The sequence below is a fragment of the Anoplolepis gracilipes genome, chromosome 7, assembly GCF_047496725.1.
Source record: "Anoplolepis gracilipes chromosome 7, ASM4749672v1, whole genome shotgun sequence".
Taxonomy (NCBI): Eukaryota; Metazoa; Arthropoda; class Insecta; order Hymenoptera; family Formicidae; genus Anoplolepis; species Anoplolepis gracilipes.
In genome coordinates this window covers 253,649-275,555 of record NC_132976.1, presented here as the reverse complement: position 1 = coordinate 275,555, position 21,907 = coordinate 253,649, and the positions used below count along the sequence as shown (strand labels likewise).

Genomic DNA, 21,907 nt, shown 5'->3' with positions numbered 1-21,907 from the left:
CAATGTCAGCAGATTTACTTTAGAGATTATCGAAAACGTAAAAAAAAAAAAAAAAAAAAAAAAAAAAAAATTCCACCGAGAATACTACGAATCGAACCAGAGTCGGGTTGAGGTGAACGTTTTTACGGTGGAAACACCAAACTCGAAGTTGAACTCTACCTAATAAGATTTTTAATTAGGGTAGCGCAACCCCCAGTGTAACTCTGATCCGGAAAAACAAGCCAATTCGACCTTGACCCGACTCTGACCCGATTCAAACTCGCGGTGAAAACATAGTCGCAGTGATCAATTACAATGTTGTCATCGTTGGATACAGTGACATTTTGTCTCTGTCGGTAAAACATTTCAAAGTAGTATTATTTTAAAATTTTAAATACTGTATATACACGTGAACAATGTTCAAGTGAATCAAGTTGAGAATTACAGTTGTTGCGTGTAATTTGCAGTATTTTGCTTCCCCGCACACGAGTATTCTCCATCAATTATAGAACATTTGTTCTTCAATTTTCATTTAGTACGTTGTCTTCTCACGTGTATATAATTTTTGCCTTTGACTATATAGTCAAAGAGTTGGACAGTATATTTTACAAATTTACATTACACACTCATCTTTTTTTACATAATTTATATATCATTTCATCACACATAAATTATATGTTAAATGTTACATTTTACATACATTTTTACCATTTTATGCATTTATTCTCAATTTATTGAGAAATAAAGGTTTTTTTTATGTTCTGAATTTTTTAAACAGAGGATGTTTATTGGCAGTTGACGAGCTAGGAGCTTTTTTGTACTCGTAATAGACAGCGTCATCCGCTCCGGACATTGATGTCATAGTACCAGTTTTACGTACAATCTGAAAAAAAAATTTTATTACTTTAACACATGTACATACCATGCATGCGTGCATATGTAAAGTATATTCTTAATTTTATATATATATATATAATTAAGAATATCTGTTCCTAACTAAATTATCTTCAAAATTTCACATCTCTACATCAGGTCAGACCTATTCTACATTTGAATTACGCTTACCGGTCTCTGTCCTTCGTTAGGTATTCTTTCTTCATCGGCGTCTGTATCGCTAGCTGTTAAAACTTGTTGCAACAATTGACCTTGTTCTTCTCGATTCCCATACATTAGATCCGGTTCCTATATATAAATCAAAATTATATATCTCATCATTATACTTTTAAATAATAGTACAAATACTTTGTAAATATGCATAATTAATTGTAAAGTCGTATTATCTATCCTATTGACTGTATTCTTACCTCATCCATGCCTGCAAGTTTTGTAATAACCTTGTAAGCGTACCCTTGATTTACAAGAAACCGTTGTCGCTTTCTCGAATAATTCATTTCCATCGTATCTTGCGATACGAGTGTGTAAAAGAATGCATTATATTCTTCTGCAATTGCTCCTACAATGAAATTTTTAGTTACAATAACTACAAAGTTGATGGATAAGCAAATTATATACCTTTTTTAGCTCTAAGAATACGTCCTAATCGTTGTGCTTCTTGTCTTCTAGATCCGCCGTGGGATGAAATTTGAATCAAAACATTAGCTTCTGGTAAATCAAAAGAAGTATCTGCCACTTTGCTCACAAATATCGTATTCACTTTTGTATTGAATTTAAAGTTTTGCAAAATGTGTATTCTTTCGCTCTGAAAGTATAAATGATACGAATCGTGAAAAAAAAAAAAAAAAAAGATATATATTTTCAAAATATAATTTTACGTATCTTAAAAGTTATCATCGTTACACATGACACATTTACAATCTCTACGCTTACCTGAATGGTAGGACCATAAATATACGGCTTATTCATTTTAACAGCATAGTGTTTTAATGCAAACACATTATCAGAGAAGACAATTGTTTTATCGCCGCGTCTTTCGTGATATCGAATTAAATATTGGCAACAACGAAATTTGTTTGGATTCATCACGTACAACAACTGAAATTATAAAGATATATATGTATATATGAAATACATTAAAAAATTATAAAGTTGAATAGATACGATAACAATAAATTCTTTCTAACCAGTTTTTTGCTCATCTTACAGCCAAGATATTCTCTGTAAAATTCTGGTGTCATGGGGCACCAAACTTCTGCACACTGCACCCTTGCGATAAATCCTCTTTTTTGCAATTCTAACCAGTTTGCCTCGTATAATTTAGGACCGATTAAAAAATTTAAATCAGCAATTTTGTCGTCTTCTCGCAGGAGCGTTGCCGTTAAGCCCAACTTACAGTGAGACTGAACAATTGTTAGTACCCTACGAAACATCTTTGCAGGAATAGTGTGTACCTCTAAAAATAAATGCCACAGTTATTATATGTTGAAATTAGTATTTTGTCTTAAACAATACAAATAATGAAATTTTTACCATCCAAAACCATAATACCCCATTCTTGTTCTTGAAGCCAACGCATCGTGTTCTCGGCGTCCCAAGAGCGTTTTTGAGTATGCGTAATCATAGAATACGTGGTTATCAATATACCACAGCCCATAAATTTATCCTTTGCTTCGCTAGTAAATCGACAAATCATTGAATCGTCAGCAGTGGACCACATTTTAAACTGTTGCTTCCATTGTTCCACAGATACACCAGAGTTACATAGGACCAGAGCGCGTTTACGTACAGTACAGCAGGCTGTCACCCCGACTAAACTTTTGCCAGCGCCTACGTTCAATATACAAGATTCAATATTTAATATATAAGATTCAAAGTTGTTACAAAAATACAATTACATCTTTTACAAGGATTATTATATGAAAAACATTATATATATAATATGCTAAATAAGAGTTTTGTCAAACGCACTTACCACAGGGTAAGACTATTACTCCGGATCTAGCTCGTCCATTACCAAACATTTTTCGCAAACTTTTTTCTTGGTAAGGTCTTAACACAGCTGATGGTTTCAAGTCAATACTGGAATATTAAAGTATTATTGGTTTTTATATATATATATATATATATATATATATATATATATATATATATAAGAAAAACGAGATGTACTACTTTTTATTAGTTACTTACTTTATGTCTGGATTTACACTATCATTGCGGAAATCGTATTCTGCCAATAAAGGATGCTCAAGCTCGATGCATCGTTTTTGTATAACTTCAATTTTTTCCTTTTCGCAACGCGACAACATAAACAGTTTTAAATTGTGAATAAATTCTTTACAAGTAAATATAAAATATCAAATTTGTATTAAAACATAGATACACACCTGATTCACCTCAAAACTAACTGTTTTCAATTCTTGATCGTCTTCTTCATCTTCGTCGTCTTTATCAATTTTGTCATAAAAAGCAGTTATATCTTCTGGAATGGTAGTTGCTTCCACTAATGTTTGATCAGATTCAGTCTCTGAATTTGTCTTACTGGTTGCAGGAGTATTTGTAAGTGCTTTTGATCCAAACTGTATATTCCAATACAATAAAATGATCATACTTATTATTATTATTATTATTATTATTATTATTATTATTATTATATAGAAATTATTCAATTATTATCCGCGCATCTATTTCTACAGACCTGAGGGACTTTTGTTTTAGTTTGAACATTTGTGACGATATCATCAACTTCCATATCTTCTACAGGCTTCCTCAGTCGACATTCTTGAATAACTGGATCTTTTAGCAACTTTTGCAATACTTCGGGAAATGGCGATTCAATGAAATATTTGTTATGTTTCAAAACAAGTTTTACCTAATACACGAAATGTTTAACACTTTATAAGCCTGTCTCTTGATGTCAGACAAAAGAAGTTTATTTATAGAAATTATCTTTACTTACTTTCCCATAGGATAACGTACACAGTTTTATAAACTCAATTATACCATCGGGAATACTAGTCTTGCTCAATCTCTTTAAATATTCTATTATATCATCCGTTTGTAGGCCTACACTAACCGCAGCATAGAGCGAATACGCAGTCAATTTGTACTGAAAAGAAACAATTTTATCATATGCATATTGCTTTCTCTCTCTAATAATATTTAATTTGCTATCCATCACTTTTGTAAAAATCATACTTCGTGAATAAATTCTGGTCGGCATACAGGTTCTGCTATCGCTATTAAGAAATCATGAGCATGTTTATACACAGGAGAAAAGGATTCCAAAAAAATATGTCCATTTGGTGCCTATAAAAAAAAAAATGAAAGAGCCAAAGTTTTTATAATGTCTTTTAACAATACATTTTTATGTCTTTAAACGTCTTTTTTTTTTCTGCAAAATAAATTCAACTCTTTCCATCAACTTTGTATAAAATTTTAATCTTACCACCCATAATGGTCTGGATGCATTATCTGGCTTTAAAATCATTTGCAAACGATAATCTTTTGCTCCAAACTCATCTTCGATTGCGCACTCATCTTGTTTTTCCACATCAGTTTTTGCCGCGTCCGGTACACCGTCTGCTTCATTACTGTCTATCGAATCATCGTCGTTATATTTATCGTTATAATCATCTTTGCGTTTTTTCCATTTACCTATATTTTAATAAAAATATATTATTAGTAAATGTGTAAACGAGAAGTAAAGTATAATTATTTTATTACTTATAATGTGTACACAAAATTTTATATTAATTTAAAAACAAAATATGCATATATATAATAATAAAGAAATTTATTAAGCTGGAAATTTGATTTATAATAAACAAAAGATATATATGTGTACAACCTTTAGAGAAACAAATTACACTTACTGTTATCTTTTTTAAATCGCTTCGGAGGACCCATTATTTAGAATATCGTAATTACTTGATCTTGTACAGTTTGATTATCATTGATTAACCAAGATAAAAGCTAACCTTACTCACTATAAATAGATATCAAATTCAACAAGTCTTGGATCAAGTATTTGAGAATTTGATCACCATATAAAAATTAGGTCCAACTACACGTGAAACACACGTGAAAAATTTCAAACGTCTGTTTGAACATCCATTCAACGCGTTTACAATCTACAACCCGCAGCAACGAATTTGACACTGTTTGACACAACGTAGTTGTGTAAACCATAGACTTTTTGATTACTAGACCGCTAACTTTGATACCAAAGATGAAGCAAGGTTGGATTCACACTGCGTCCGATGATACGATGCATGACATTCGATATCCAATAACAGAGAGCTATCTAAAAATATCTCTAGCTAGAATTCCTAAAAAATAAGCTCCGTCATTGGACATATTGACCTAGTGTAAATCCAGCATTAAATTATAGGTTTGTGTTTTTATTCCTGCACTTCCGGGCGATTTTCTGATTATAAGATACCACGAGTATGCAGGCTATAAATATTGACTATTAATATGAAAATTGCTTACATTTTTACAACTACTGATAGATTGATATATGATTCCAACCGGCAAGGGAATTGTCTCCACTCTGATGGGAAATAGGATTTAAATCTTTGCTAAATAAATAGATGTTTGTTAAGACTATTGATGATAAATTCTTTAAAAAGAGTCAAAATTTATTTACAAAAAAAAATATTTAGATGCGTGACTTTCTTTATAATTGAATCAAATATTTTTCAGATTCAATTAAATAGATAAGACTAGTCCAGGTGTCATCGTGAAATGTTGCCACTAGTAGAAAGACTTTCTTCATTGATTACTCCCAAGAAATAGAGACATACTATAGCGGCGCCTTGTTCGGCCCATTTTTTATTCTTTTCCCTGAAATAGGAAACGTATAATAAAAAGATAGAAATACAGAAGGAAAGAAATTAAAAACTTTTTTTTAATATTACTCACCAGAAGGAGGAACCATATTTCTTGCTGTCGACAGTAACTACAGAACAAAAAAGTTTATCTTCTTGCCGAGTATTATACACTGGCATTTTTTTACGATTTTCCTTGGTCCACTTGAGTAATCTGGTCTTTGGCAGCTCAGAGTCTGTCAAATAACTGTTTCTCAAAAAAGCACAACGCATCAGAGAAACATCGTTTTCTTCATAAATTTTTCTTTTATGGAAAATATTATTGTCCTTTGTATCTTTCTCAAACATTACTGGCATTACTTGAAATCGACCTAACAAACCCTTATCTCGGAATTCCTTATTTTTGGAACGACAGTAGTCACCTAATCCCCATACTTCGCTGGAAAAAATGTTTTTGAGCAAAAAATAGAGAAAAACAGAAAAAGCAAAGAAAAAGAAAAAAATACCATATTTGTTCCAATGTTTGCGAATCGAGAAATTTTCTCCCTAGAGGAGATTCCTGAAGCTCCCGTAAAATATTCTGTACACAATATTTCGTATTGGAAGGCGAATTGTCACAATCAACCGCATACTTTAAATATGATTTTATAACGTTTTCGTTTATCGATAGCAGACCTTCTTTACGAAAAATTGAGCAGTTCCATTCAGCTGCGCGAGCGAGCATCACACTACTACAACCCGTTTCTTCTTTAAATCTAATAAATAAAAATTGATTAAATAAGACTAATTGACAAATGTGTAACTTTTCATAGATATTTGATAAATATGCCAAAATATTACCTGAATATGTCGGAATGCTGTTGAATATCTTTGGACCCACCATTAGCGATGACCGGTATCGAAAGCCTATCCGAAATCTTTTTGAGAACATGATTTCGATTGGGATGTTGCGGTCTCTCCTCGATCGTACGACCGTGTACGGCAATGGCTTCGATACCAGTAGAAGCGAGGGTGTCACAAAGTTGGAGAGTCTCCTCCAGATCGGGTAAAACGCGTATCTTACATGTGATCGGTATTGTTACGGTTTCGATAAGTTTTTTTAAAATATTGGCCGCTTTCTGAGGTTCACTAAGAAGGGAGGCACCCATTCCTCCGCGCATTGAAAATTTTCTTGGACAACCCATGTTAACATCTATGCCAGCAACATCCTTTTCCATGATACGAGCAACCTCGGCCGCTCTGAATGGATCGGACGTACCAATTTGAAGAACCACGTGCTCCCGTTCTCGAGGACAAGTGCGAAACACCACGCTACCATCAGTCTGGTCGATGTAATCGATTGTGCCTAAGACATCTGTAAATTATATAATAACAATACGTCTAAAATCTTGAAGACAAATTAAGTGGCAGTTAATAAAAGTCATCTACATAGACTATAAAGATTCGATTAAAATTTGGAGAATATATAGTTTTTCTCTTTAAAGAAATAGAACTTTACTCGACTCGACAAAATTCAAGCCAATAAATGAAATAGAAGACAACTATGATATAAAAGTTTAACTGTACGATATTAAATTATATTAATAATTATAATTAAAAATATGTGCTGAACTTTATATATTGATAAATCAAATTCTTAAAAGATTGATGTTTTTATATAGATTCTTTTTTCTTTTGATATAACATCAATCATGTGATGCAGTATTTTACATAATTGTTTCAGTTTTGGAGAAAAAAAAATGCGCTTTACCATTCTCTCGACGAATCGAACGAATCAATTTTCTATCGACCAATTCTTCGGTGTAAACTATGTCCGCACCATAATCCAGAGCGAGCAAACGCATCGGAAGTGTTCCGATACGCACCATAGGTGCCAAAATAAGCTTGTTGTCATAACTGAGTCTCGTTCTTGTAAATGCAGTCGACTCTTTTTCCATTTTATTACGACGGACGAATATATAACGACGATTTATGCAGATTTGCAAACATCAATTCAGACGGATCCACGTGGACCTACATACATAAGGGATATTGATAAGAGTGACATTTTGAATATTCAATTTATATTTTTCCTTCTTTAATCGAATCACTTTGTCACGTCGGATAAGACATTGCGTGGAATGTTTGCGCACAATTATTTTATGCATAAACTTGTCACTTTATTAAACTTCTAATAACCTCTAATACCTCTCAGGATATGTATTTTTTTCTGAATAGAAAGGTTAGAAAACTTTAAATGTATATTAGGGTGCGTTCAAAAATTTTACCTGTGGATAAAGTGACGTTTAATGGACCAATCAAAAACTCGTTAAATTTGCGTCCAGTTCTTAAGGCCGGATCTACAATAAATTTATTTTATCACACCAGTAGGATTTACGAATACACTTCTAAACTAGATGACAGCGTATAAAAATGTGTATGATATATAATATGTATGGATGTACGCGCGCGCATGTGTTAACCTTGTGAATTATTGCCAACTTTATTCATTCATCCATTGCTAATTTCATTCAATACGATTCCAGTACGTACAGGACATACATCATATATATATATATATATATATATATATATTTGTTCACACATGCACAGTGTGAAATATGTGTGAATGCCGAGGGTTGATTGTGGTAAATTATACTCAAGTTAAGTCAACAATTGCGTAATATGTGGCGCTTTCATTTCTTATGTCATTCTGTATACCTTCCAAGAATTACATAGAATCATGTTACAATATTTCGCCATATGAATCCGACTTAGAATTTTACAATGACACTTTGTTTACGACAGATGTCTGCTTCCGTCTGCGACTAGTCTAGAACTCGTGAAGATAAAAAAAAAAAAAAAAAAAAGAAAGCAGTAACCGCAATATATTCTCAGAAACGATCAACCAGGATTCGAATGGAAAATCCGGCCGCTTATACTCGATTAGGAGGCGAGTTAGTTGGAGAGATAACGAAACGGTGATCATCATGGTAAACGCGAGCAGCGTTGTGGCGCATTTTGTGAAATTACTGGTGACAGCGATATGCATGAAACATCTCGCCGAGCCTTATCGAGCAAAGGCCTCGCCAATCACATGGTCTCTGAGTGCCTTTCGAATTCTCTTCATGCACTCGATCTTGGGAATCTTCAGATTTGGTAAACCGATATCCCTCATATCTATAAATAATAACCATTACTTGTCATACTCCTTTTCTATACAAACAAAAATTCCTTATTTCTATCAAAATGCGCCGATACGTCAAATTAATTAAAATTTTTTCTTTAATTTCCATTATCCATTTTCTGTTTTTTTATTTTTTATTTATTTATACCGCTACTTTCCTCGTATTTCTTTCGAATAATTCTCTTGAATAGTAGTATAATTAACTTACAATTAGTTATATATATATATATATATATATATATATATATACATACACACACACAGGTGTATAATATCTATTATTGTTAGCTCAGTGTGTGTGTGCATGCACGCATATATAATTTCTTTATAATCTGCCTTTTTCAATCGCTACCCTATTAGTTCAAAGCTTAATAACTTATAGGTATGGACCATCTAAGATTCCATGTCATAACTTTGTGGGGAGGGGGGATGGGGGTGTCACAGCGAAGAGTACGTGATACAATATGACACATGGCCACACATGGTATTTAATTTTTGTGTCTAAATCGGGAATGGAAGAGGGGAAAAGAAGACGTTTTCCATTTGTCAACATTAAGGATTTACGGTAACTTGTACAAATTATTTGTTATCGTTGGAACAAGTGAGGAACCATTGCAAAAAATACATTTTAATTGTATCTTTCACATTTACCTACATAATTCACTTAATCTTAGTTAAATTACTAGCAATTATACATTTTATAGTTATTTTAAGTTTTGTATTATTTTGCAATTTTGTCCAGATACACACTTTTTTAATCTCTTTTTAAAAATACTTGACCTTAGGATTACAAACAAAATATAATGTATATGCCACATTAGAACATTGTATGCGCAAGCACAAGCGTTAATCACGAGCTTTTACACGCACCTTTATTGGAATGTTTTCGCACATATATTCACAATAATATGAGACACAATAATACTCATCGTATCTAACGCAAGTTTTGACAAGCATTTTTTCTCACCTTTTTTTTTTTGTATATTTATATAATTATTATTTCTTACATGTTCCAACAAGAGTCAACAACGATCTAATAATTTATGGTATGGTCATGTGATGCAAATTACATTTGTTTGTGTACACTGTTTTTTTCACAAATTATAGTACACAGTTATAACATTGAATCTTGTATACCTTCAATACCTATTTAATGTGATTGTACATTTTACGCTTATATTTTTTTTCTTTTTTTATATATTTTCTTGATTACATAATTTCAATATTTTTCAGGAGTTCCGTTTACCTCGTCGTCGACATTTACGGCGAGAGTGTTTCGAAGTTTTTACGATTGGTTCTCCAGTGTCATTGAAATTGTTCCTTTGGCATTACTGACATCTGGTATATTGAGTGCATATCAAATAGACGAAAGGATACGTATGCTCTTATTGTTTCTTGGTACAATACCAATATTTTTTCCATTAGCGATAAAACAGAAGGAAAGACAAATTAGGAAGCTCCGTTTTCTAACTAATATCACCGTCATATTACAGATATTGCCGATAATGATACTTGGTTTGCAAAACGGCAATTATAACGTTATTAGTTTAGTTGCTTCCTATACCTTTGAACGGTTTTTTGTGGAAGAATTTTGTTATCGATACAGTATACCGTATACTGATTTGATGCAATATTGTATATGTTTTGTCGAGGTCTTTACAGTATCAACGTTGCAGGAATTGTAAGAACTATAAGAATTTTTAATTAACTATCATCTATTCAGAGTTGTTTTGACATTTAACAAATGTCGTTTGATTATATTTGATATGAAGATATATGTTTGATATGTCAATTTTTCAAAATGGCCTAAAAAATTTGCGTCATAGTTATGATAATCGTTCAACAATTGTTTTATAATATAAATGGCATGGTATATAACAACAATAGCATTATTTTTCTATCAGTTTATAAATTTATCGATATAAGTCAAAGTAAATGTTTATATGTGTTAAATTTTCATACATTTTATGTCGTAAAAAGTACTGCCGATTTTCAAAGACATATATATATATATAAATATTTTATATATATATATATATATATATATATATATATATATGAGTGTGTCAATTACAATTTGTATGATACATATAAAAATCATGTCATTTTTTTATTGTTTAATGTAGAAAAGAGAGCCAACAAAGAATTTTCTTACATATAATAAGTATATTGTAAATAATCCGGATTTACTGAATATTCTTTTAATAACGCGCTAAAAAAACGCATACAAGTGTAATATATTTGTTGATTTAATTTATGTATTTAATTTTTGTATCTACTCGCATATAGAAAGAAAACATTTAATCGCCGGCCTATTTAAATATTACAGATACATGTGTGTGTGTGTGTGTGTATATATATATATATATATATATATATATATATATATATATATATATAGATTCACACACACGAATGGCCATTAAAAATGATCTTTTCATAACGGCTGATATAAGAAGTTTATATTCTAATTTTAAGATTTAATATGTATGTATAAAACAATTTGTCGTCCGATTGATTTATCGCTTAGCCGCAGCAGGGACAGATTTTTATATAATAATGGGTTGTTAAGTTTATATGTAATTCCAGCGATGTATAATTGCGCCAGCAAAACACAATTCTCTGACAGAGAAATGCTCCAATATTAAGACTTGCGTACTACAATTTACTAACATTAACGAAACATTTTACCTATAATATTTTGATACATAATATAATAATAATAATTTTTTTCCCACAAGATTTTGCTACAAATTTATCAGAGAGATGTATCACTTCTTGTAAATGTAAATTTTCTTATACAAACTTTACTGTGTGTTATTTATTTATTAACACTAATACGTTTGCGTCTACATGTGTTGAGCGAACGTGACTATTATCGCCCGAAATTCTCTATTTATTTCTACCTACTCCTAATTCTAATTTATTTCTATCTATTTTTATCGAAAAATATTTCTTAAAATATGATTAAAAAGTCTATCTATTTTTCGTAAATTGCATTTGCGAAACAGAGTAGAATATAGTCTAGAAATGATTTTAGAATCAACTCTGTCATGCTCTTATTTATTCTTAGCATCTTTCTTCACGCGCTTTAAGGATGATTCGTATATTTCGGTAACCGATAATCGGTGATACTTCATTGACATTTATGCACACATTTCATTGGTATAATTGCGCAATAATGCGTTTATTTGGAAATTTAATACGTGATTTTCATAAATGTCTATAATGAATTTTATTTAACGTAAATATATAAAAATTCATCATTAAAGAGAGAAAAAGATTTTGACGACACGAGACTACGAATATTCCACGGTAATCTTTCTTTCTAGTTTTCGAATTTATGCGAGATGTATAAAAATAAAATGAGACATTTCACTATTTGCGATATAGATACGATGATATTATTATTTCATGGGCGCTATACATACAAAACAAAGATATATCGCGAGTAATAAAATTGTCCAGTTTCGATAATTTATTATTACTAATTAATCTGCCATCTTTCATCATCGAGTATAATTTTATTTAAGCTATAACGAAAATTCCAAAAGAGCTCGTCTAGCAAAAAAAAAAAAAAAAAAAAAAAAAAAACAAAAGAAGCATCGATTAAAATATAAGAAATATATAGAAAAAAAAATTATTCGAATATGTTAATCCAGTGTTGAGAAAAAGAAACGTAAAGATAGACGGTTTTGACGATTTCGTAATTACACTCTCCTCGTTAAGGAATCCCGACGCGTTAATTTAGCACGAGCAAAATTACTTTGCAAAATTTGGCACAGTAATGCAATAACCATCTGAATTTACCTTGCTCAATGAATAATGGATGCACCGAAAATATTTCCAATAAGATTATTTAGCGTACAATTTATACGAGTGCGGGTTGTGTTATGCAAAGCCACGCGCGATAATATTATCATAATAATAGATTAGCACAATCTATCTTTTTATATTTATAAAACACGAATCTCTCTCTCTCTCTCTCTCTCTCTCTCTCTCTCTCTCTCTCTCTCTTTCTCCAGAAAGTTGTTCGTGATTAATAAGAATATTTGTAGCAACTGAGAATAAATCGAAAAGAGAATACCTCCGACCTATTTTTTCCTCGGCTGGAAAATGCGCGAAAAGGTGACGAATCGTTTGCGCCAGGAAGAACAGCCCGGGATATATTTTTACATCATTCTAGCTGCATGCTAGGCATGTTGTAACGGTTTGCAGCCACAGAATGCGTAGGCAGCGACCTAAGAACGGTAATACGTTGCCCTATTTCAAGAGCTTGGAGTATCATCTAATAAACGATTACATGGAATGGATCGCGCGTGCATCAAACGAGGGCACAATTTTTATTTTTATCGATAGTACGCATATGCGATTTAAAATAATTTACATACTTTATTTATTTTGGTCATGTGTCAAAAATATATAATTAATTATACCTATCAAATCAATTACATAACTATCACGATTAATCGCATTAATATCGCTTCTCTCTCCCTCTCTCCCCCTCTCTCTCTCTCTCTCTCTCTCTCTCTCTCTCTCTCTCTCTCTCTCTCTCTCTCATTCAGTTTTTTTTTATCATGTATAAAATTCATTCATAAATACTCACGTTTCTTTTGTAGATATGTATGTTTGTTCGGCAGCTTAAAAATAAATAATCTAAAATAAGTAAAAAAATAATATTGATCACGCTATTTTTACATTTGTATTATTAGACGGATTTCGTATATACTCTGATATTAATAGCGAAAAAAATTTCTTGTTATATAGACGTAGATATGAGATTATGGTAAAAATAATTTATATATCGCGCGCGATATACACAATAATAATGTAAAGATATTTTTATCAATGTTATAAAAATGTGCTTTATTACATAAAGCGCTGGATAAACTCGATTTTCTCTTTAACGAAAATATCTGTCAACTACATCGATGCTGATATTATACATCGACCTTTGTACAAAACGACGAGGAGGCGTCGGTACTCACTTATAACATGTTTCATTTTTCGTCAGCGTTACGCGAAACTCTATTTTTGCGTCCACCGACTTTCTAGCTGGTTTAGCCGATGACGGAGAGGAAGTCTTTTATACCAGGACGGAAGGAGCGATTCTCTCCAAGTGTCCGTCGTCCGCCGCGTCCGTACGCCACTCACGTACTTGCCCTAATACGGCGTAAAAAGTTCCCTTGTTAATCGCCATGGTAAGAAGATTTAGTCGGAAGATACTTTATTTGTTGAGGAAAAAAATAGTGCATATTTTTAAAACTTGCGGAAAAGACTGTAAGAGTGTCGCACGCGTTATTCAAGCAATGAGATAGTTGAAACGTTCTAGGCAGAGTTGGGAAAGTTACTTTATAAAAGTAACTCGTTACCGTTACCAGGTTTTTTTTTTTTTTTTTTTTTTTTTTTTTCCAAAAAGTAACTCGTTACCGTTACTGTGCGTTACTAAAAAAGTAACGAATCTTTATACAATTTCCGTTACTTTTTTTTCTATACAATAAAAACTTTTTTAATACAAGATGAAATTTTTACACTAAACGCTAAAAATTTTTCAACATTATTTTACATTAAAGTAATCAAAATGATATAATTTCTTGACAGTGATATATCGCTATTGATATATAAAGTGTGTAATAATTTTGACAATAATAAATTACTTTAAATAAGAGAAGCTTTTGACAAAAAAAGTGTAAACAATATGTTTAAACACTTAAACACTTAAACACTTTTAGATTCTGTAAATGTAAATAAAATAATTTTCTTATTGTTAGTTTACTTTCAATAGATTTGTAAATGGTTAAAATCGTTTTCTTCGCGTCTCTGCAATTTTTTTATTTTAAAATTCTAACACGATACGATAATTTATACATAACATTCGAATTCTTAAATAATGATTGAATTATTTGACTACTTAAATGGTTTTTACAAAGCAGAAAGATACTAGAAAGAGCAGATGTCAGCAGTTTCTATATGATACTGTGTTTCAATACTCTTATCAATCTTAAGTTTCATTTCACGCATATGTGCACACGTGTCTATAGTATATAATGTTACATGTATCGTATAAAATGCGCGTATATGCATGAAATTAAAAATATCTATGTTTCTTTATTTGAAAATTATATTCGAAAGTATAGTATGTTCCAGTATATTTGAAAAAAATTCCAGACTGCACAGAAAGGCATCAAAAGACATCTTAAAGATATTTAAAAGACAATAAGACGTCTTTAAGCATTGTCTTTCAAGCATTTTTTATAGATATGTGCTGTCTGGAAAGTATACGATAAAAGTATTAACTGTTAATCTCGTTACTCGTTATCAAAGAATGTAACAAAGTTGCTTTATCCGTTACAAATTGTTGCCGAAAAAAAAAATAACTGTAACGGTAACGACGTTACAAGTAACGCGTTTACTTCCCAACCCTGCTTCTAGGACTATTATAAAAGAGAAGAGGTATTTCTCCTACCTCTCGTTGTCTGAGAACGAAAAAAAAATGTTATTTAATAAGAAATCTTTTTCTCTCGATCTCTTTGCAAAGAAATGGTGATAGATTTAAATCTCTCGATGATGATCGTATGCTCACTTACGGTCTTTTTTCTTTAATTCTAAATAAGAGCCATATATATTATTATAACGCTTGAACATAAAACGTTCTATTCTGACATACGCTTGACAGGAGGAAGATGATCAAAAAGTGGCTGTGATGCGTAAAGCGTTTCAAATGTTCGACACAACGAAAAGCGGTTTTATCGAAACCATGAAGATCTCGACGATATTAAACACAATGGGACAATTATTCGACGATGGTGAATTAAATTCTTTAATCGAGGAAAATGATCCCGAAGGTTCTGGCAAGGTAAATTTTGATGGTTTCTGTAAAATTGCTGGTCGGTTTCTTGAAGAGGAAGACGCCGAGGCGATGCAGGAGGAATTGAAAGAAGCGTTCCGATTGTACGACCGTGAAGGCAACGGATATATTACAACGGCTACATTAAAAGAGATTTTGGCGGCGCTCGACGATAAACTCACCAGCTCCGATCTTGATGGAATAATCGCAGAGATCGATACAGACGGCTCCGGTACGGTGGACTTTGACGGTATGTATATATGTATAATATCGTACCCTATGTACGTACACAATAGGATATAAGGAATCATTAATTTATCATTTGGCTTATCATGGACACTTTTGATTCATTTGCAGAATTTATGGAGATGATGACTGGAGAATGATCGCGCACTAGAACGACAATGGATTATCAAATTCCTAAGAAGGCAATAAATTTTCTCAATAAAATATTTTTTTTGCAAAAGAAATTATTTTACTTCATCGTTAATCCTTATTTACGTGTATTAAATCAGTATAAGGAAGTTATCCACGAGAGAGGAAGAAAGGGAGAGGGAGGGAGGGAGAGAGAGAGAGAGAGTTGTATTACGAATAAATATTGAAATATCTGCGTTTTAGGGCAATTTATTAATTGCATTTGCTACATCAATAAATCTTTTTTTGACATTGAATGAAAAAATAAAAAAAAACGCTCTCGCTTAAACAACATTATTGCATCTGTCACATCTCTTAAGTCTGATTTTATAGGAACATTTTACTGAGAGTACACCTCGTTGGTGGATTGACCTTGATGAAGAATATAGACGGTTTGTACGTGCACATTAGGCACGGAAAGGGCACCAGTGGTCAAGGGTCTGTCCAACGGGTAGCCGAGAGGTTTACCGTCTAGAGAAATAGCACCACCAATTATTTGGGAAATGTGCTTATTCTGGAAGTATTGGCTGACATAACTGTCCTGGATCTTTTGTCCTTGACTTAAGATATTTTGGAAGCCACCAGCATGAGTTTGTCCGCTACCGAGCTGTGTTCCTACATTGAGTCCTTGCTGCTGTTGGCTCTGTGCTTGGTAAGTAGTTTGATATTTGCCCTGAATTTCAGATTGAATGCCACCAATATTACCAAGTATTCCTTGCACATTTTGTACACCTTGCAGACCTTGTACGCCTTGTACGCCTTGTACGTCTTGTACGCCTTGTAAACCTTGTAGACCTTGTGTGTTTTGTTGTATACCTTGTGCACTAACAGTTGGCACTCCACCTTGGACTCCGACTGTATTTTGGCCATGGGATTGTCGTCCTTGGTGGAGTTGCGATTGACTCCATTGTTGCTGTCCTTGGGTGTTTTGCGTCTGTTGTCCTTGGACGGTTTGAACATGTTGTGTCAGCTGTCCGTGCTGTCCGCGTAACCATTGACCTTGTACACCCAAGACGTTTTGTCCTTGTACTTGTCCCTGGCCGACTTGATGTTGGGTATGCGTGTACGGATATTGTCCGTGTTGCTGAGTGTAGATATTAGCGTAATGGTTTCTTACGACTGGAAAAAAGAAATAATTTATTCTTTTGATGTTACTCAACAATGAACGGCTTCATTTTCGTGATATCGACAACGCACCTTGATTTACTTGCTGGCTGATTGGCAGAATTTCAGGCACAACCTCTACAGTTTGTTTCAGACCGGCTCTCTGGTTACCTTGATGTTGAATTTGTTGGTATTCCTCGGAATCGACTACTTGATATTCATTTTCTTGATACGTTTGGTATTGTTCCGGGATTACTGGTCCATAAGATAGGCTTTGTTGACCTGGTTGAGAAATCACAACCACCAACTGAACTGGGAATCCTTGACCTTGTTGACCTTTAGGAAGAGCCAATCTAGCGGGGAAACCAAAGATCTGGTGCGGCTGAAAAAGTATTGATATTTAATCTTGTGTTATTGTTCATCAAAATAAATTCACGTTGTGAATCTTGGCTGTAGGAAGGAAAAATATATAATTACCTCGGTGATGTAGAACGGTTCCTGGGCGTGGACAGCGCTGTTAACACTCTGATTGATATCCTGAACGGATGGGTAATCAAAGCTTTGACTTGGCGCTTGCTGAGACTGCCTAGCAATGACGTTCTTTCCTTGCTGAACTATAAAATAAAAAAGGAAGTTTTAAATAAAGTTGTTTAATTAAGAAAGAAGTCGTTGATAATCTGCAATCGGAAACATACGATTGGTTATAAATTGATCAAGTTCGACGAATTGATGTCTATGTTGAGAGATGCTGATGGGCTTGCCCTGGTAGTCATGTGCTGGTCCAATGAGAACGCGGACGACGGCTTGGGGGACGTTCTGTTCGCTCTGGACGGTGATTTGATACTCATATGGCTTATTATCTAATCTCTTTAATTGCGCCTTGATTTGTTGTTGTTGTTGTTGTTGTTGTTGTTGTTGTTGTTGTTGTTGTTGTTGCTGCTGCTGCTGAACTTGTTGTTGTTGACCGAGTTGCTGCTGGACGGTTGCGCTATCAAGATCAACATAGTAATCGTTGAAGAAAGTCACAAGTGGGCTAATTTGAACGTTCTGGATGCTAACGCCGGGCAAAAGAATATCATTGTATTGATATGCGGGCAGAGAGTTCTGATACTGCTGGAACAACTGGATAACTCTCTTGTAAAGTTGATAGAAAGCTGGGTCACGAACGGCGATATTTCCCAATTCCAGAACAGACGGGGTATAATCATAGATGTTTTGTACTTCAGGGGCGTTACCGAGGAGTTGACGCGCGGCTGCTTGAAGGCTGCCATAGTACCTGTATAAAAATAAATCATCGTAAGTATCAGTATGTGATATTATCGGATATGGTCAAGCAATCAGTCGAATAGAAGATTATCCTAACCTTGGGTTAACGCTCTTGCCCGTTCCTTGGATAAGTTCTCCAAGAATATTCGGACCTTGCGGCTGGTAAAGGGAGAGGAAAGTGCCTTGCGGAGTGATGACGTGTCCAGACTCAACAGCTTCCATCAGTCTTTGTTCGAGTTTCTTGACAATGTTGACAAGCTTATTGTGGGCAGGATTGAGCTGAAGATGCGAAGGGCGTGAGGGTAATTCGAGTCCATTCGTGTGTCGCAGATGTGGTTGATACGGCGCTTGAACATTGACGTAATCAGTATTTTGAATCGGGCCAAGTCCGTTTGAGAGACGGTTCAACTCGTAATGGGCCAGCAACTTTTGGTGAAGGTAATGATAGAGAGCTCCCTGACCGATCTGATCTTCCTGATTTTGAATACCTTGATGCTGTACCGGCGTTTGTTGTTGTACATTCTAAAATTATTAATAATTTATATATGTATGTGTGTTAAAAAATGTCAATGAGCACGCACGAGTAGAAATATTAGGGAGAGATTAACACATTTTTTTTTCTCTTTTACCACGCGTGCAAATATTTCGTACAATATTTGTTTGCAATATTTAAAATATTCACACCTGCTGCAACAAATCTCCGACGAGATTAACGAAGGCGTAATAGTTGGCAAGGCCAATGTCTTGGGTGAAGTAGGAAAGCTGTTGTTCACCGTTGGGCAAATTGGCGGTATAATTAACTGGAATAACAACAGAGTTTTGTTCGACATTTTGCGCAACGATGTGTTGGACTTGTTGGAGCACCCTCGCGTCGAAATATAATTGAGGAGTAATTTCATATAGAGGCGGCAGAGTGACACCCTGTGTCTCCGGGTGCTGCAGAACGGCTGCGATGAAAGCCTTGACGAATTGTTCTTCGTTAACATGGAGGCGGGCCCAAGCGGCGGTGGCCAAAAGTGTCTGATAGTTTTTGGTACCCAATAAAATTCTATGCAAAAGAGTAACTTCCTTACGAAGCTGACTAATGGAGTTTGAGTGAGCGGTGCCTTTCGGTTGTACCAGACCGGCCTGCACAGCGCCCACGTAGTATCTCACAAGGATCGGATTGTCATATTGTTGCAAGTTATTTTGGATGTTATAAGTGGTACCAAGGTTCTGCAGCTTTTGGTTCGGGATATCTTGGGGGATCTGTTGTAATAACAGGATAACGTCCTGCTGTTTCTTCAGAAGATCTTTATCAGCTGAAAAGGAACAAAGAAATAATTGCTTACTACTTGATATTCTTTCGAATTACATTCTGTGTGAACGTCGACGTTTAAAGTATGTCGTACAAATTCAATGAAGGGAATAATACTAATAATAACAGCAACGACAGTTTAAAGAATATTTCGAGTTACACTCTGCAGTCACTTGAACTTGAAAAATAGGAGAGAAAGAACGCGAAATTAAAGTGATAATTATTAACTTACCAGCACGTTGTTTCTGCTGCTGCTGTTGGGGTAAGGCCGCCCCAAAAGCTGCCAGAGCCAGTAGAACGATCGCGCACCTCATTATGATGATGCTGTCAATGCCGTCTGCCGCATGCTGTCTACTGAGCGATGCGAGTCTTTTATACCAAAATCATATCGAGCAAAAACATTATCAATAGCGACCCATTGACCCATCGCCGTGTAAAATGTCTACGTGCGATACCCCCTGCTATTTCGGATTCAAATCCGTCCAAGCTAATCGAAGGTTAAATTAAAACGACGATAATAATTTTGCCTCCGGCGCGAAAGCAAGACTAATTTGCATCATCAGTTAAAGAATACGGGGTTAAAGTTTCGCATAATATCTTCAATGTCGTCAATTTCATTTTTTTTCTTATATTTTATTATCTTGATAATTATATATATATATATATATTTTTTTTTCTATTTATATTACATTGATAGCTATACTTTTATACAAATATCGTTTTTTGCATTATAAATATAAAAATGTGCCGCTCGATTCATTTCCTTCCTCCTCCATTGAAATGAGATTTTACTTCTCTTGGATAAGATAAAGAACAATATAATTGTCGATATATCGGCGTATTTAATGATGCTATATTACACGCAGCATATACTCAAAAAATTTGAATAAAAAAAATTTATTTGTGTTATATCTCTTACTATCTCTGATGGCTGATGGTAACAAATAAATCACAATTGAAACATATGCAAGTAATTAAGTAAAGTCGACGATGTGAATAAGTCAATCTCCGGTTTCGTAGATTAGGGCGAAGAGAGGAATTTTTACAGACGTTACAAAGTAAATCAATTCCTTTAATTTAATTGATTTATTTTAAGATGAGTGGCAATTCAATGTCGTCGAATAAATAACTAAATCGATAAAAAACGCAAGTCGCAAAATATAAACGATATCGTTTGAATTCCTTTTAAAATACAAAAAAAAAAATCAAATCAAATCTTTTATTTGCTAGTGCTCCACGTATTAGTTATGAACAGGAACAAATAAATATAAATTAATGACAAAGATTTTTTAAAATAAATTCCTACAGTGAATTAAAACTTTTGTGACAAATAAAGTAGTTGTTATGTTGTTTGACTTATTTGTGCATCAAACTTTCCATACGCCAAGACTTGATAATCTATTATCTCGTACGTTCTGATGTAATTCACATGTACAATATTGATTAAAATATTTCAACTACTTGAAAAATATGTGTTTATGTGTGCACTGAAAAAAATATTTTGCTAACGTAGATAGATTTCTAGATGTCTCAGTTAAAATTTATCGCTACTTTTTCTATCTGTTAGAATTTTGTATCTAGCAATACCTCTAGAAAATTTAGATCCCATTGCCAAATATTAATTACAAATCTAATTGTCCTCGACAATAGGCCTTAAATATAGGCATCGCGGAAAAATGTTCTTTCTAAATTACACTAATAGTACAGATATAAATTCTGTCTCTGTCATTTAAATTCATTAAGTGCAAAATATATGCAGTATCGCAGTGTTTGCTAATAATTTATCTGTTTCACTTCATTTTTGACATTTAGAAAATTTTTGTTGAAGTTGCAAAATCTTTTTTTTTAATGATATATGATATGCTAATACTTGGGAAGAAGTTCAAACGAAGAGAAAAGCGACATGTCCCATTAAACGCTAGATATTCCTGAAATATTAATAAAATATATTCCGAAAATCCGCAAAATTAACATCCCAAGAAAATATTCTAAAATAGGAATATATATATTTAAAGAATGTACAGAGAAAATATTTAAATAAGCACAAAATGTTTTGATTTTTTTATCATTTTGAGCTTATTTTATCGCACATATTGTTTTATTAT

At 33.4% G+C, this 21,907-nt stretch overlaps 5 protein-coding genes across 7 annotated transcripts; 2 read left to right on the top strand and 3 right to left on the bottom strand.

Moving 5' to 3' along the window:
• Positions 1–63: 63 nt before the first annotated feature.
• On the bottom strand, positions 64–5,058 carry Hay (ATP-dependent DNA helicase hay). Its single transcript, XM_072895893.1, has 15 exons — positions 4,752–5,058; positions 4,325–4,533; positions 4,075–4,185; positions 3,836–3,985; positions 3,575–3,748; positions 3,264–3,455; positions 3,067–3,164; positions 2,849–2,955; positions 2,407–2,703; positions 2,061–2,329; positions 1,807–1,971; positions 1,492–1,678; positions 1,284–1,432; positions 1,045–1,161; positions 64–862 (listed from the first exon to the last, which is right to left on the bottom strand). The coding sequence occupies exons 1-15, from the start codon at positions 4,783–4,785 to the stop codon at positions 734–736; spliced, it is 2,388 nt and encodes a 795-aa protein (XP_072751994.1). The 5' UTR covers positions 4,786–5,058; the 3' UTR covers positions 64–733.
• Positions 5,059–5,539: 481 nt separating this feature from the next.
• Positions 5,540–7,933, bottom strand: Dus2 (Dihydrouridine synthase 2). The gene is made up of 5 exons (XM_072896485.1): positions 7,459–7,933; positions 6,549–7,062; positions 6,215–6,463; positions 5,803–6,147; positions 5,540–5,724 (listed from the first exon to the last, which is right to left on the bottom strand). Exons 1-5 carry the CDS (start codon positions 7,643–7,645, stop codon positions 5,616–5,618), a joined length of 1,404 nt encoding a protein of 467 aa, XP_072752586.1. The 5' UTR covers positions 7,646–7,933; the 3' UTR covers positions 5,540–5,615.
• A 744-nt stretch (positions 7,934–8,677) lies between these two features.
• LOC140667462 (uncharacterized) lies at positions 8,678–11,673 on the top strand. Of its 3 annotated transcripts, XR_012047021.1 has the most exons (4): positions 8,714–8,846; positions 9,257–9,439; positions 9,895–9,920; positions 10,108–10,264. XR_012047021.1 is itself a non-coding variant. In XM_072895435.1 (2 exons), exons 1-2 carry the CDS (start codon positions 8,678–8,680, stop codon positions 10,557–10,559), a joined length of 621 nt encoding a protein of 206 aa, XP_072751536.1. In that variant the 3' UTR covers positions 10,560–11,673. The 3 variants fall into 3 exon arrangements, 1 of the variants encoding a protein (XP_072751536.1); XR_012047020.1 differs by lacking the exon at positions 9,895–9,920; XM_072895435.1 differs by lacking the exons at positions 9,257–9,439; positions 9,895–9,920 and having other exon boundaries at positions 8,678–8,846; positions 10,108–11,673.
• A 2,275-nt stretch (positions 11,674–13,948) lies between these two features.
• Positions 13,949–16,191, top strand: Tpnc25d (Troponin C at 25D). The gene is made up of 3 exons (XM_072895437.1): positions 13,949–14,075; positions 15,551–15,971; positions 16,079–16,191. The coding sequence occupies exons 1-3, from the start codon at positions 14,073–14,075 to the stop codon at positions 16,105–16,107; spliced, it is 453 nt and encodes a 150-aa protein (XP_072751538.1). The 5' UTR covers positions 13,949–14,072; the 3' UTR covers positions 16,108–16,191.
• Positions 16,192–16,329: 138 nt separating this feature from the next.
• Positions 16,330–20,170, bottom strand: Hex110 (hexamerin 110). Its single transcript, XM_072895434.1, has 7 exons — positions 20,035–20,170; positions 19,190–19,806; positions 18,603–19,027; positions 17,935–18,515; positions 17,717–17,853; positions 17,333–17,621; positions 16,330–17,254 (listed from the first exon to the last, which is right to left on the bottom strand). The coding sequence occupies exons 1-7, from the start codon at positions 20,114–20,116 to the stop codon at positions 16,476–16,478; spliced, it is 2,910 nt and encodes a 969-aa protein (XP_072751535.1). The 5' UTR covers positions 20,117–20,170; the 3' UTR covers positions 16,330–16,475.
• Between the last annotated feature and the right edge of the window lie 1,737 nt (positions 20,171–21,907).